At 40.5% G+C, this 17,241-nt stretch overlaps 1 protein-coding gene across 6 annotated transcripts in view; it reads left to right on the top strand.

Moving 5' to 3' along the window:
- The window catches only part of CCDC66 (coiled-coil domain containing 66), a 99,666-nt gene that overhangs the window by 43,098 nt on the left and 39,327 nt on the right, over positions 1-17,241 (top strand). For all 6 annotated transcript variants that reach the window (XM_030206061.1, XM_030206062.1, XM_030206060.1 and 3 more), the window contains 4 exons: positions 2,812-2,896; positions 4,332-4,493; positions 9,305-9,449; positions 15,414-15,560. In XM_030206061.1, the coding sequence (XP_030061921.1) occupies positions 2,812-2,896; positions 4,332-4,493; positions 9,305-9,449; positions 15,414-15,560 (539 nt within the window). The remainder of the gene's footprint in view (positions 1-2,811; positions 2,897-4,331; positions 4,494-9,304; positions 9,450-15,413; positions 15,561-17,241) is intronic.

The raw sequence follows: 17,241 nt of genomic DNA, 5'->3' as shown, positions 1-17,241 counted from the left end.
TTAGACATTTTGCTTTTTTTGAAAATGAATTTGGGACATTTAGTGCAAAATGTCCAAAGTTCGACTTAGATGTCATATCAAAAATGCCCCTCTACATACAAGAAAGGTTCTATAAGGTAATATTGACATTTGCTTTTGAAGGACAATTCTGTAATCTAGGCATCCACATTTACATGCCTGTTGAGCACATAATTCAACACTACTCATACACTTACTCACAGAAATATGCACACCACATGCCTTTGTGTCTTAACACTGCCCTTAAGCTTCATGTTAACGTCCCATTGTGATATTCCTAATGATAATTTGATTATCTCGCATAACTTGTACAATATAACCCATAACCAAGTTATAACAAATGTATTTTCATTATTCTTATCTTATTGTAAGCCACACTGAGCCCGCAAAGAGGTGGGAAAATGTGGGATACAAATGCAAACAAACAAACAAACGTAAATAAATAGAATACTAGCACTCACATGTTTTTTTTTTTTTTGGAGGCAGCTTGTCATGGACAGAGAGTGGGCATTGCTGCGCTACCCAGTTAACGCATCTACATTATCGCAGGCTAACTGGTTAACACAAAGTTAACCCGGGAGTCCTTACCATCTCCTGAATAGATGGCAGTAAGTGCTCCCACGATATATATATATATATATATATATATATATATATATATATTAATGGCCATGCACTAATGGTAACATTAATGCACAGCCATTAATGTAAAAAAAACTTTTGTTTCTATTATTTTTGGCCGCTAGCAGACAGGAAGGACAAAAATAAAGGCATGCTAAAGCCAGTTCTTACCACAGCTTAGTAGAAGGACCTGATTGTGCGTAAATGGAAGGAAGATTATATATGGGTGGAGCATGGGCATGGTTTCCACTTGCAAAGTACTGGAAACTTCCAGTACTTTGCAAGTGGAAACCATGCCCATGCTCCACCCATATATAATCTTCCTTCCATTTATGCATCCTTGCCACAGTTACACCAAGTCTATGGCTGCTGTAACTGGGGGCACATAAATGTAAGGCGCAGCGATACAGGTTACACAAGTATTCTATAATAGAATCTGGGTGCCCAGGTGCCGTTATAGCATATGCTTCCACCAGCATTCCGAGGTGCTTAAATGGAGATGCCCAGTTGTAGAATTGCCTCCTTGGTGTTTGTATCCGTTTTAATGGTTTGACATGTTGAGCACCTTTTTGCTTTTTTTTTGTTGTGTTTGTTCAGCTTTTATTATTATTATTTTTTTTTTAATATATTTTTTGTTTTGGGTTTTGTTTTTGACTGGTTGCTACTATGGTATGCCAATTTATAGGTAGTATTGGTATTGAAGGTCCATTGTGAAGAGTTCTGTTTATTAGCCCCTGATGCAGGCAAAGGTGCCGAAACATATTGTGCATTTGATGAATGTTCTTAAGGAGTGGACTTCAGAGAATGTAACACCCTACCTGGATTGGTTTTTAAGTTATTTTATTGATTGCAAACTAATAAAGAGTTTGAACAACATCTTCTTGTTCTGTGGTTATCTATACTTCTCTAGTATTTTGGATTTGTGGAGTTGCGGTTTGGATCTACCTCTTTTTGACCCACGAAACGAAGCTGTGTCTTAAAAATATTTATTGACCTAAAGTGATCACATAAAAGCCCAAAAGGTTAGCGTTGGATATTTATAACAAAAAAAAAATTGTGAAGTCATGGGACAACAAACTCCCTGCTTAACAGCTTCTTATTGTTTTCCTGAGAAAGTTGCCTTCAGCATGAACTGACAAGTGATGTGTTTGAAATGATGCCACTCGTGACTGGGTCTGTGGTGTTTTGGGTTTTTTATTTGTCTGTTTTTAGAGTGTGCACCCCTTTTCTATGGTGCACATGCCTAGTTTTTTTTCCTCTCTACCTCTTTTTGGAATGACTGTCTCTCTTTCAGATTATATGTCCTGTCTAGTGAAAAGAGTATTTAAACTTGAACAGCTTTTGGATTCAAATGCCTTTATAAACCTGAGCAATTTTGATCTAGTAGGAAAAAAACAGCCTTAAGGATTTTGGGTGTAATTCTATAAAGTTGCATGTCAGTTTTGGCACCCCATTGGCGCATGCTGAGTGCCATTTCTCTAACGGGATCTTGCCATCAAGGTTGTATAATACTAGCACAAGCCATCATTGGCGTGCCAAAAATGTAATACATCATCAATTATACCTGCCATAGACCTCAAGGGCATGCGTAACTTACAGGATTCAGGGCCCCTTCTACCAAGCTGTGGCAAAAGGGGGCCTGCGCTGGTATGTTTTTCACGTGCGCCGAGGCCCCCTTTTAACGGCAGTGGGTTAAAGGGAAGTCTCTGTTTCCTGCAGGAAATGGCCGTGTGGCAAGTAAAGCACTTGCCTTGTGGCCATTTCAGAGGGGAGCCCTTACCACTACTCATGACGGCACGCTAGGGGTGGGAACTACCGCCAGGCTGATGCAGTGGCCCGGCAATAATTCCTGTTTAGTGAGTGGTAAACCCGCATTGAGCTTACCACCGCTTAATAAAAGGGGTCCTCTGTAAGGAATGTGCGTCAGTTGGTGCCCCCACCCATACTCTGCCCATTGGCATGCCCCCTAGCACTTATATGCCAATCAGTTATTTGACCAATTTTTCTCATTGGTGATGCAGGTGCCAATTTGTAGGATTGCCTCTATTAAGTGTTCCTGTGCTGTCTAGACAAAATAATATTTACAGAGACATTGTAAGTTTTATAATTCATTAAAAAAAAGTTTGTTAGAAACAAGTTACATTTCGTCCTCTCTCTCTCTTTTTTAAATAGTTTTCTCCGTTCCATGACTGCTCTGTTGGATCCTATACAAATAGAGGAAAGAGAGAGAAGGCGACAAAAACAATTAGAACATCAGGTTGAGCTATGTTTTTTTTTTAATTCTCTACTATTTGATTGTACAGCTTAAATGGAAGACAAACAGATTTGGCTCTATTTCCACATGCACGTATTTCTTTGACATTTCTTTACCCAATAACTTTTGGAACTTACTATACCAAAAACAATCTCCTTAAAATAACAGATTTAAAGTTACTAGTTATAGTTACTCTACAGTAACTGCAAAACCTTAGTGCTCCTGCCTCCAGCACTGCTACAGTTTTGATGATGTGCATCAATATCCCAGTGCAAAATTTTTTAGAAAGTAATTCTATCAAACTTAAATCACATTCTCGGTGATTAATCTTCAGAAACCTCACTGGTGACTCCGTTTCACACATGGGATCAGCAGCCCGATGATTCACCTTAATCTTCATAGGTTTCAGTTATCATTTAATTTTTATTATGAAAAATATTTTAAAGTCTTTTACTTAGGGCCCTGTTTACTAAAGTGCGTTAGTGTTTTTAGTGCGCCAACCATGTAGTCACCTACAGGGATATTGTAGGCACATACATGGTTAACGCGCACTAAAACTTTAACGCACCTATAACACTGCTTAGTAAACAGGTCCCTTAATAAAAAGGACCAGTGCTGACATGGACCATGTTTCGCTCTGATGAAAAGCTGCATCAGGGCTGAGTCTGCAACCATTACTGAACATTAATACAGTCAATCACAGCCAACCAGAAAGTAATCCAGGTTCTTCTGTTTCAACTCAGGATTCAAATTCTGTCTAATCTCTCTGCATTGGCCCTGAATTTCTGCAGAAGCCAGAAAGTTTGGATAACTATGTTTCCACTTGCAAATAAAAAAAAAAAAAAAAAAAAAAAAAAAGATGAAGTATTTCAATTTACACAAACAGTGCACTTAAATATTGAAAAAAATATTTTGAAAACTGTTCTGATATGTGGCCATCTCTGGGAAAAGGTGACTAAAGTCACCAGAAACATAAAATGAGATTTTAATGAATTCTGTTAGAGCAAACAATTTGTAATACAGCAGTGCAAACCCCATTCTTTTGTGTGAAAAAATAAAAAAAAGTTACAGGAGTTCAAATGTAACTTGCTTATGGACCCATGACATGAAAAATTGTCCATTTTCAACATTTTGGATCCACTACCTTTTCCCAGAGTTGGTCACATATTTTTTTACTTATTGTGTGGAGAAGAAATTTCCAATTGCAACATAGAAATGCATCTGTTATCTCCTGTGGGAAAACACGAATGTATGCCATTTAGTTGGTTTAATCAAAATAGTTACTCCTGAGCAACTTAGCTTTTTCTTCCTGTTGTTTAATATGGTGCCTTGGATGTGAAAATATGGTAGTATGAACTTTTTCATTCACATCTACTGATTTTACAAATAGTATAGAAAATGAACACTTTATTTTTTTAATTCCAAATTTTATTTCTAGAAAGCCATAGCTGCACAAGTAGAGGAGAAACGTAGGCAAAAGCAGCTGGAGGAGGAAAGGAAACAAAAGGAAGAGCAAGAGGAGGAACGGCGCATGATTTTAGAACGAGAGCAAATGCAGAAACAGTTTGAAGAAGAAATGTTAAAACAAAAGCAAAAGGAAGTATGTGCACAGCATTCTATTAACCGTATTAGTCTTGGAGAAAGCTACATTCCATGCAAGTGATAACTTTTTACAGGAGATTCAAATGGCTAATTTATGTCAATTTTGACACCACATAGAGTATCACAGTATCTGTTATAATAATTTCTTTGTAACTAACAGCTGCTGCTAGTTTTTTCTGTTTATAGTCTAGCTTTTGAAAATGTACTCGCCTGCTCACCAAGTGTGAGTTTTATCTTTAAATCATTTTTATTGAGCATACAGATCAGTGAACAACCAATCAAATGGAAAAAAACACCAACAAAATAGAACAATGCTTATCTCAATACACATATATATTTTTTTTAAAGGGAAAAACTAGAAGCCACAGGATACAAAAATAGCAACTTAGTTTACCCCAACCCCCTCTTCCCCCCCCCCCCCCCCCCCAACATGGCGTGAGACTAATTCTCAGAATCGGTCATATCAGAGTTAACATTAGTAATTAAGAATTATACTGCGGGCTACAGGTTGCAAAGTTGCCCAAAATATCTACATATGCGTTGGAATTTTTCTCCCTGAACAGAAGAAATGTCCAAAATGTCCAAGCCTTCCATGGATAGTAAAGGAATCATGTGCATTCTCAAGTTGCCATGGTGGACGTCACTGGTTCGCACCAGCGTAGGAGAATTACCTTCTTCCCCATCAACACTGCCCATTGGAGAAAATCCCTCCATTCCTGGCACAGTAGGCAATGAGATGTCGTAAACATCAAATAACGATCTCGGGGGCTGTGGGACTTGTCTCAATCATTGTATAGCCACACTATGAAGTAGCTGTGTCCAAAAAGATTGTATTCGAGGGCAGTCCCAAAACATGTTTGAATTTTATTATTATTATTAACCTATGCCTGATATACTTCTCATTGTAAATCAAATTTGCCACCAGGCAATTTACAAATTAAAAACCAAATGATAAGGAAGTAGAGAGGAACAAGGCAAACTTAACACTGAGGCACAAGATGTGCAGGCCAGAGAGACAGAGCTAAAGGTGAAAAACAAAAATTTGAGTAAAGAACCAGATCTTGATGGCATTTTTGAATTTAGGGTGAAAGGTTACGAGCCTGATTTCAGGGTGGAGTGAGTTATCTAAACGGAGCACAGAAGGAGAAAGCAAGTGAAGTGGTACCTGTTGAGAGGAATGGAGGAAACGCGTCATTTCTGGCGCTACAAACATTTATTTTTGTAGGCCGGACTGTACCCAGTGGTAATCGGGCAGTGCCGCGCGCTGCCGGGTTAGCACGGGAGCTCTTACCGTCACCTCTGGGTGGCCATAAGGGTTCCTCCCCAAAATGGCCACACGGCAAGTGCTTTACTTGCCACCCGGTCATTTCCTGCAGGAAAGCGAGACCTTCCCTTTTACCAACTGCGGTAAAAGGGGGCTTCCGTGCACATGTAAAACACACACCAACTCCAGTGCCGGCCCTCTTTTGCCGCAGCTTTGTAAAAGGGGCCCTAAGTTAGTTGATTTTCAGCGTGTGTCACAAGACCAGAGAATCCCTGCAGCTGTTGAAAGAAAGGGTCACGTATTTGATATACCGCCTTTTCTGTGGGTACAACCAAAGCGGTTTACTTTTTTTTTTTTTTTTGCTGTCCCCAGTGGGCTTATAATGTAGGGAATACTGGTATCCTGCTCCCTGCCACTGAAACAAAACAGCATAGCAGAGAGAAGCACCTCCGTTGGAGGAAGATGAATCTTCTGCTTTGATTAGGACCTAGAAGTCAGCAACAGAACCACAAAGAGGAGGGGAGGGGGAAGAAAAGAGAATGCAAGGGCTTCAGTGGGAAGATGGAAGGAAGACTGGAGGGGAAAATGGATTTTGGATTTAGCGTGCATCTTTTCAGTTGTAGTTGAAAGAGAGTTATATTCTGCTGCAGTAGATGTTTTCCTGGCCTTGGATGTTTTAATCTGTTTGTACCTGAGACAGTGGAGGATTAAGGAGCCCTTTTTACCACAGCGGGTAAAAAGACCCCAGGCACACATGGCCATGCAGTAAGAGAACTCTTTCTGCATGGCCATGCGACAGGGAGCCCTTACCGCCACCCATTGAGGGTGGTGATAAGGGCTCCCACACTAACTCACACGCCGATGAACAATTACCGTCATGTTATCGCTGCACAAGCCATTTCCAGGAGTTTTCTTTTTCCCCCGGAAGTGACGCATGCTTGGGGCGGGACTACCACCGGCGGCTGCATTGGGCTGGTGGTAGTCCCGGAAGAGCGAGCGGTAAACCTGTGTTGTGCTTATCACCGCTCTGTAAAAGGGCCCCTAAGTGACTTACCCAAGATCACAGGAAACACAGTGGGTTGAATTCTCACTGCAGCTCCTTGTGATTCTGGGCAAATCATTTAACCCTCCATTGCTCCAGTTGCTCCAACAACTTAGATTGTGAGCTCACTATGGACAGAGAAAGTGTCTGCATGTACTGTGTACAGCACTGTGTACATCTAGTAGCACTATAGAAATGATGATTAATAGTAGTAGATCATATATGGCACCTTGATAAAAATCATTGTTTTGAATGAGTTGGACCAGAGCCCTGTTGCAGAGCAGAGAGAGAAGTTAGATAGCTCGAAATACGATGTTGCCCGGGAGCATTAGATACACTATGGTATGCTGAAGGTGCTGCTTATGTTCCTGTGACACACACTGTTCAACCATTGCACGTTTCCTTAAGTTCTGATACTTCAGAAATTCATTAATCTTAATTGAAACTGAAGATTTTTTTTCTGTACTTTACAAACATTTAATGACCCCTTATGCAGCCTTGGTTGAAGAAACTTGGACGCATTTTTTGGTGTGTTGCTGTCCCATTTTTTTCCATTTTGAAAGATGAACCAATTGATTTACGTTTATATGTTCCACTCCACTCATGATTTTGTAGATCTCTATCATATACCCCCCCCCCCCCCCTCAGCCTTCTCTTCTCTAAGCTGAGGAGCCCTAACCTCGTAAGCCTTTCTTTTTTCATATGAGAGGTGTTCATCCTCTTAATTATTTTAGGTGCCCTTCTTTGTAACTTTTCTAATTCCTGTATATCTTTTTTTGAGATGAAACTGAATATTGTGTGCAGTTTTGGTTACCACAACTCCATCACTATTTCCTCCACCATCCAGTCCCCTTCAGTACAACAGTTTACCCCCCCCCCCCTTCTCCCCACCCTCCCAGACTCATCTGGGGTGGGGATCCCAGGTAGTCTATTGACACAAGGCAGTCACTTCTTTTTATGGTAGGATGACCCTTAGCAGTAATGCCATGAGATTATTGCTTGAGGTCATTGTCACCATTTTGAAACCCTGAGCTAGATGGGGTAGGAGTGGAGAGGGACTGCTCCATCCTGGACCACTAAGGGGCCCTTTTACTAAGCCGCGAAAGCGCTTATGTGCGCCCAACGCATGCCAAATTGGCGTTACCGCCCAGTTACCGCATGGCCCTTGCGGTAATTTCAATTTTGGTGCATGTCCGCCACCCGCGTCTAAAAAATATATTTTATTTTCTGGTGTGCGGCAGCTAAATGTGTCAAGTGGCATTTGACGCGCATAGACCATTACTGCCTGGTTACAGCATGAGACCTTACCGCTAGGTCAAAATGGACGCGCTGCAATTTTCATTTTGCCGCACGTCCGTTGTCTGCAAAAAAAAAAAAAGACATTTTTTGTAGGTGCGCTAAAAAATAATTCTGCGCGCACCCAAAACATGCGTCTACACTACTGCAGGCCATTTTTCAGCGCACCTTAGTAAAAGGACCCCTAAATTACTAGGGAACCGTGGAATGAGCCCCAAGCGGGTCATGGAAAGGTGACAGGAAGAACAGGAGGGTTCTGATATTTGTTGGGGGGGGGGGAGAATGCATGTGTTATGAGTAGGGATTGTGGTGTGGGGAGGGGGGACAGGACCCGCTACCACCACCATTGTTGCTTTATTTTTTGATGCTCGGGGCAGTGGCCACACTACCATACTTCTGGTAGTTGGTTGCACTTATGTTGCCTCTTGTGTCGTGCATTACTCCTCTGCGCCGCTCTTGTCATTCCCACATCTTATTCCTACCTATGTTAAGCAGCTAGCATGGTTTTTTTTTTTTTGCTGCTTTGAATGGTTTTATTGCATGGTAAAGTCCACAGTAGCTGCTTAACACAGCTTAAACAGAGGGCCTTAAGTTTTAATTTCAGAATTTAAAAACTAATTTTTGTGTTCCAGATTATTTGTTTAATATGTTGAAAAACAGATGATTATCATTTCATATTCCTCATTTTGCTCTTGGCTATTTTTTTTAAAGCTGAAACATAAATGCTTTTCAGCTTTCATTAAAAATTTGATACATTTGAATTCTCTTATAAAAATGCATACGGGATCTTATAGGGCTCCTTGTACAAAGCTGCGCTAGCGATTCTGGTGCGACAAATGCAACAAAGTCCATTTTGTTCCTATGGGCATCGTCACATTTGCCGGGTAGGAAATGCTAGCAGGAGCCCGAAAAGAAGTAATTAAAATTACTTCTATAAAAAGTAATGTATTTAATATTTTATAAAGAGCTCGTTAGAGTCCATTCTGCTATACTGTCAGATGAACATTTAGTAAATGCATATGACTGTCTGCCATGACTATAAGATTGAAAATGTTATTAAAATTTCTCACAAATATTCACCAGTTTAAAAATGAAAATGCTTTCAATAAAACTTTTTAAAGAGTCTCATAGTGGTCTCGGTTTTAGATTACTCTTGTAATTTATTTTTGGGCATTCATTCATAGTCTCTCATTTTTTTTAATGAAAGGAAGTCCAGACTCTAAAGAAACAGGAAATATATCAGAGTATTGAAAGAGCTCAGGAACAGGCACAAAGGCTTAAAAGAGAACAGCGGATGCAAGCATTAGCTAAAAAAGGACATGACATTTCAAAACTGCAGAGAAATATAGATGGTAAGAAGCATGTTTCTTATAAGCCTGCAGTCTACTTTTAATGTGTATTGCTTGAGACTGACAGAGTACTAAGAGGGGTAGTTAAAGGTTCTTTACAGAAATAACATACATTATTTGCCCCTTAACATATGTTGAACAACAATAGCATACATCATATTGCAGTAATACCCTTTAAATATTATTTACTGTGGGATACGTAGTAATGCATGCAAAACATCTCAAAATAATAATAACATAAGCATTGCCATACTGGGACAGGTTGAAGGTCCATCAAGCTCAGTATCCTGTTTCCAACAGTGGCCAATCTAGGTCACAAGTACCTGGCAAGATCCCAAAAGAGTAAAACAGATTATGCTGCTTATCCTAGAAAAAAGCAGTGGATTTTCCCAAATCCATCTTACTAATGGCTTATGGACTTTTAGGAAATTATACAAATCTTTTTAAAACCCTGCTAAGCTAACTGCTTTTGCCATATTCTCTGGCAACGAATTCCAATTTCTTTTAAATTTACTACTTCATTGCGTGCCCCCTAGTCCTAGTATTTTTGGAAAGAGGCATTAATGGAACAGGAGTCACCTGTGGAAGTGAGCTACCGTTCCTTGTTCAGTTAAGGTGCATTAAAAGCCTAACTTTTTTTTTAATCACATCTTAACTACCCACCCCCCCTCCCAAATGAGTTTCCTCTGCTTTCTTAAAATTTCTTTTTATTCAGAGACTGCGTGTATAAAGAGTGTATTCAACATTCTTTGCACAACCTTTGAATATTCTATAACATCACAATACAAAATCATTTACTAATGTGCATCCAGCCATTGTTCATTTTCTCCCCTTATTTTCACTCCCCCCCCCCCCCCCAATATCCCATCTCCTATTCTCATTCTCTTTTCATTCTCATTTACTGTTTCTCTTCCTTTGTGGTAGATATTGTATATGCAGTGCTTTTTTTGTAGAAAAAAGGTGCCGGTACTCATTATGGGCGGGGTCACCACATATGGCTCTGCCCCTATGATAGCCACACCCACATTAGCCACACCCCTTATACCAACCATGGCGCATATAAACAGACATCATTGAAAATATACTAGTATAGAAGAAAAAAAATAACGTGATTTTTTTTCATTATAAATAATTTCTGTAAGCTGTTACAGCTCCAGTATAACCAGTGCAAAATTAGACAACAGATGTAAATTCTCAAATTGGACATATTTGAAACACTAAAATGAAAATAAATGATTTTTTCTACCTTTGTTGTCTGGTGACTTTGTTTTTCTATCCATATTGGTCCCAGTCTCTGATTCTGCTGCTCTCTATCTGTTCTCTTAACTCCATTTCCAGGGCTTCATTTCCATTTATTTCTTTACTTTCCTCCTTTCTTCTTCATTTCTTGCCCTGCATCCATAAGTAAAAGCTGGGTCCTCCTCCGTGGAATTGGCTGGAGGAGGTATAACATGGATCCAGTTTTTGCCTATTTTCTCCATCCATGTGCAGTTTTTCTCCTCTCTTCCCTTTCCCTCATCTCCATCCATGTGCATCTTCTTTCTTTCCTCCCCTCCATCCATGTCCAGCATTTCTCCTCTCTGTTCCCTCCCCTGTATCCATATAAAGCAATAATTCTCTCTCCTCCATCCAAGTCCAGCATTTCTCCTCTCTCCCCGCCAACCCCTCCATCCATCCATATCAAGCAATTCTCCTCTATCTCCTGCTCTCCTCTCCATCCATTTCCAGCATTTCTCCTCTCTCCCCTGCCCTCCCCTCCCATCCATGTGCATCTCCTTCCTGTCTTCCCTCCCCTCCATCCATGTCCAGCGATTCTCCTCTCTCCCCTGTCCTCCCCTGCCATCCATGTCCAGCGATTCTCCTCTCTCCACTTCCCTCCCCTCTCATCCATGTCCAACAATTCTCCTCTCTCCCCTGCCCTCCCATCCATGTCCAGCAATTCTCTCTTCCCTGCCCTCCCCTCCCCTCCCATCCATGTTCAGCATGTCTCCTCTCTCTCCTCCCATCCATGTCCAGTGATTCTCCTCTCTCCCTCTGTCTCCTGCTCTCATCTCCATCCATTTCCAGCATTTCTCCTTTCTCCCCTGTCCTCCCCTCCCATCCATTTGCTTCTCCTTCCAGTCTTCCCTCCCCTCCATCCATGTCCAGCATGTCTCTCCCCTGCCCTCCCATGTCCAGCGATTCTCCTCTCTCCCCTGCCATCCCCTCCCCTCCATGTCCAGCGATTCTCCTCTCTCCTCTGCCATCCCCTCCCCTCCATGTCCAGCAATTCTCCTCTCTCTTCTGCCCTCCATGTCCAGAGATTCTCCTCTCCTCCCCTCCATGTCCAGCGATTCTCTTTTGCCCCCTATCCTCTCCCTTCCATGTCCATTGACTCGCCCCAGCCTCCACCTGCCCCCGAGATCATTCAAACCCCAGCCTCACCTGCCCGCTCCCTTCCGTTCATGCACCCGGCTGGCTGTGCTCCTTGCGTTGTCAAACTTTTGTTTACTGATGTCGCTGTGAACCGGCAGTGAAAGCAGCAGGCAGGCAGGCAGGCTTGCCTCCTCATCGCTTGCTTTGCTTCCCTTCCCTCTCAGCACGTCCCGCCCTCGCGGAAAGGAAATTACATCAGAGGACGCGCTGAGAGGGAAGGGAAGCGAAGGGAGCGACGAGGAAGCGAGCCTGCCTTCTGCCTTCACTGCCGGTTCGCTGCGACTTCGGGTAAACAAAAGTTTTGCAACGCAGGGAGCATGGCCGGGTGCACGAATGGAAGGGAATGAGTAGGTGATCTGGACCGCACAAAAGAAAGGTGCCGGGCGCGTACCAGCACAAAAAAAGCACTATGTATATGCATAGGAGTGGAGGAGTAGCCTAGTGGTTAATACAGTGGACTTTGATCCTGGGGAACTGAGTTCGATTCCCACTGCAGCTCCTTGTGACTCTGGGCAAGTAACTTAACCCTCCATTGCCCCTTGTACAAAATAAGTACCTGAATATATGTAAACCGCTTTGAATGTAGTTGCAAAAACCTCAGAAAGGCGGTATATCAAGTCCCATTTCCCTTCCCTTCTTTCTTACAGGTAATGGTCTATCATTATCCATCTCTTCCCTTCTCCTCTCTTCTGCAATCCACTATTATTTGCAGTTATGATGCTTGGAATATTATTTAAAATTTGGGATGCCTGACCCCCCTCACATTTTATCCTTGAACAGTTTCATCCTAGCTACTCTTGAGAGGGGGGGGGGAGTGCATTTTTTTCCAAATAAATTGGAATGCTTTCTTCAGACAGTAGCTGAATTGCTATAGGTAGTGACTGCAACAAATAGTTGTGGTAACATGTTTATTTTTAAACTCTGTGCCCAAAGAAATCAGGATAGATTATGGTTTTGCCAGTTTAATTAATTCTCATTTACTTTCTTTATTGGGGTGGAGTAGTTAAGGAGGTTATGTCAGTTTACACCCTATCCTTCCGGATAAAGAAAGAATAGGAGAATTTATCAAGCTGGCAAAATCATAATCTTATCCTGGTTAGTTGAGATACTGGGTTTGAAAGTAAACATAAAGGGATAAAGTTAGGAATGGGTATGTATAGAAGGTAGACCTCAGGTGCCATTAACAGCACTCAGAGTGGAGAGAATTTGGGAGTTTAGATAAACGTGGACAAATCTGAAGCCCTGATCACTAGTTTGTTGGCAGGGATTTAGACCTTTTTAAGTAGGCACAAGAACAGAAAAAGTATCTATGGGAATAAATATAAAAATGAGGGTGTTTGGTTTGTAATATAAACAGGATCTATATTTTAAAGATGATAATCATCCAATAAGAATTAAAAGCTTCAAAATTTCCAAAGTTAGGCATCTAAACCCTTGGAAAATTGATTCTGCTTCTGATTGCTTGCAAATTCATTGCAGTGCATACATTTGGATGTATAATCTCCAGAGCAGTTGCGTATAGATATCCCTTATCAGCCTATAGTTACATAGAGATTTTTGTTTTTTTAAGGATATTATGGGGCTTATTTTCGAAAGAGAAAAACATCTAAAAAGTGGCATAAAGCAGCATTTGGACATTTTTCTCACAAAAAATGTCCAAATTGGTATTTTCAAAATCTATTTTTAAACATGTTTCTATGCTGTTTGTCTGCAGTGCACCCAGATTTCAAGGGGGCGTATTGGGGGTATGTTAAAGGCGGGATTTGGGCATTCCAAAGGCTTGGACGTTTTTTAACTAGGACAAAAACTAAGATGTTTTGAGCTAGACATGTTTTTAGAAAGAATAAGGCATAAAAAGGTGCCCTAAATGATACCAGATGACCATTGGAGAGAATCGGGGATGACCTCCCCTTACTCCCCCAGTGATCACTGACCCCCCCCCCAAAAAAAAAAAAAAAAAAGTGGTTACAAACATTTATTTATTTATTTATTAGGATTTATTTACCACCTTTTTGAAGGAATTCACTCAAGTCGGTGTACAGTAAGAATAGATCAAACATGAGCAGGAGGCAATTAGAGCAGTAAAAATATTCGAACAACAATACAAAGTATGGCATGGTATACTACTTGCAATGACAACACAATATGTACTAGAACATTATAATTGGTAGTGAAGGGTAAGGCAAAGTTGTAATATATAATTGAGTAAGAAAGTAGGAAGAATTAGAAAGTAAGGTGACTAATTTAAATAAAGGTGCACATGAGTTCAGAGAGATGGTTGAATATTATCTCAGCTAGGGTAGGAGTGGATAAACATGCCCTGCTGCAGTATGTGCAGCCATGTCACTCCTTGTGTGTGTGAGACAAACGAGTTAGTTACTTCTTCCATTAAAGGCCTGGTTGAAGAGCGAAGCTTTCACCTGCTTCGAGTTGATTGAAATGTAAAAAAAGTACTATATTATTTGAAATAGTTCTTTTGAGTTTAGATCTCATAATAGCTTGGCCTGGATTGGCTGCTGTCGTGGACAGGATGCTGGGCTCGATGGACCCTTGGTCTTCTCCCAGTGTGGCATTACTTATGTACTTAGCTAGATTTACTTAGGGGCCCTTTTACCAAAGCTTAGCATTCACTAACAGACTTTAGCGTGTGCTAAGTGCCACAACTTTAGTAAAAGGAGCCTTAGTGAAAATAAAGATTGGCTCAAACTCAGAAATATTTTATTGATTGTGCTGGAGAATTTGGTTAAGCATAAAAGTAAAGAATGTTGCCTCAGTCCTGGAATATAACTGAACTCGTTTAGTCTCCCAAGTGTCACTTGTATGGATCCTGGATTTTGATGTATTTGTCAAGCTTGAATTTTCTAAGAAAAGGTTCATTTTTCCAATGTAGCAACAATGTCTGTTATTTGGCATCACCACAGTTCAGCCCAATGTGCACTCGTCCAAAATTAAGCAAATTTTAAAGGATAATTTTTAGAAATTTCTGCGAAGAAAGTTGATTTTTATGTGTGGAAAAGGCCTTTCATAAGTGTGCATCTATTTGTGTTTATGTATATAGGAACACTTGTAAAATTGCATGTAGATGGTCCTGGAGGCATATTTTGAGCACCTTAAAGGCAAAGTTCTGATGGAACTGTGTATTTTTATAAAATGCTTGAATACATGCATAGAGTACATGCACTCTTTTATACCAACTTAGAGTAGGTGCAGAATTTTGTGTTGGCATTTACATGCTATTGGTCTTGGTTCTGGTGGCACCTTTTATGATGGCACCCAGATACCTTTGTTGCCATTATGAGATACAGTAGGCTCAAAAGAAGACATTTTACTACACGGACATGGGCATCCTCATAAAATTACCCTCCGCCCATCCAGCTGCCTCACATGTCTAAAAATATAATTCTTCAATGAAAACACTGGCAGCTGTACACCTATATGTTGGTAGCCAAAATGCTTCATATACATTGCATGTATGAATATTAAATCATTGCTATCATAGCAGTTTGATTACATAAATGAAAAAAAAAACTTTTTTTTTTTGTGCGTTTTAAGGTGACACAACCCAGTGGAACTACAATCGAGCACCCAGCAGTCTATCAGATTTAAATCCTGATGATGGTCACAGTGAAATCTGTGATAAAACAAACCAGGTAGTAAAAGCACTGATTGCTCCTCGGAAGGAGACTGCTGTTCAGACAGGTATAAGTTTTAAGAAGTTCTGTCTTTCATTTAATAGATGGCATATTTAACAACTTGTCAACTTTTACAGACTGAAGACAGGAAGATGTTGTTGTTGATCTCCATAAGTATTAAATGACTTCAGGGTTTCTTGGAATAGTAGCATGGTAGATGGCAGATAAAGACTGAAGTGGTCCATCCAATCTGCTCACCAAGGTAGTTAGGATATAATTGCTGCTGTATGCAGGTTACTCCTCCCCCCCCCCCCCCCCCCCCACCAAACACTTTGTGCCTTATTAATAAAGTCCTACTTCTGTTTTCAGCTGAAGCCCTTTAGTCTTGATTTAAAATGAGTGCCATTCAGCCAGGGTGCTGAGATATATGGATTAAAGTTTATGGAGTACAGTGAAACTGAATGATGATGAGGCTGGAAGTTTTGGGGAAGGTCTTGATGTAACTCCTATTCTGTAAAGTAAACTATTACATTTTAACCATTTTTAAAACAAACCCATTTTTTTAATGAGGTGCATTTATATTTGTAAGAGGATAAGCAGCCCTTTTACTAAAGTACTACGTTAAGTAGTTAACCCTGGATTCTGTAGCGTGACTTAAGTTGCACGTGCAAATCCAGCCATATTCTGGATTTTTGTGCGCAACTTAATTACTTAACAAGCCAGTCAGCGGCGTTAATTGCTACTAATTGACATTAGAATTTACATGCAGAACTAACTGTATTCTATAATGTGATGCGCATAAATTTGAAGTTGCGTAGTTGAAAAGGGGGCATGGAATGGGCGAGTTACGAGCATTTCTAAAATCTATGTGAGTTGTTATAGAATACATCTGGTCCGCATGTAAACTAGGTGTCGGCATTTACATTATGTTTTACTTGGTGTAACTGTGACTAATTTAGTCACGTGGGTGGGTGCTCGGCATATTCTGTAAACCTTGTGGAAATTTAGGCTTATTCTATAAAGTGCACCTAAATGTAGGCGTACTTTAGAGAATACGCCTAGCCTTATTTTGTTTGGAGCGGTTTAGGCATGTTATATAAAATCTAGGGCCCTGTTTACTAAGCCGCGCTGTAGGCGCACTAGCATTTTTAGCATGCACTAATAATGCTAGAGACACCTATAGGAATTTATGGGTGTCTCTTGCATTAGCGCACACTAAATTTTAGCACGTGATATAAATGCTAGCGCGTCTTAGTAAGCAGGGCCCCTAGCCCTTAATGTGCAAGTGCGGTAATTGTTTTTGCAGTGGCATGATAGCTTGTGCTAATTCGCATGTTAACTGCATGCTGTTTTTAAGGGCAAGAACTGGGTTGGTTATGGGCAGAGAATGGGCAAGGACTGCACATTACAGTTAGTGCACGGTACTTACTGTCACTTGTCAGGTAGCATGTGCGCAGTTAACTGCTTCAAGAGGAGGTGTTAAGTTCATCCATGCTATTGCATAGTAATAATACATGGTAAAGTACATTTCTGTGCAGCAGCTGTAGAGGACAGTTACCACATAGCCTTTATACTGACCATGCATTAATATTTGTTTTTCACAATAAGTGCAAAAACATTGAATTTTAGAAAAAGGGCCCTTAAATATGCTAAACAAGAAAAATTGGTTTACAATTTTCTGTACTTAATACTGTTCAATGCATGCATGGTACATAACAAAGAAATTAAATGTCATGACCCTTACTGAT

Source organism: Microcaecilia unicolor, chromosome 6 (genome assembly GCF_901765095.1).
Source record: "Microcaecilia unicolor chromosome 6, aMicUni1.1, whole genome shotgun sequence".
Taxonomy (NCBI): domain Eukaryota; kingdom Metazoa; phylum Chordata; class Amphibia; order Gymnophiona; family Siphonopidae; genus Microcaecilia; species Microcaecilia unicolor.
The sequence above is the reverse complement of the archived record's forward strand: the minus strand, read 5'-3'. Positions and strand labels throughout refer to the sequence as shown.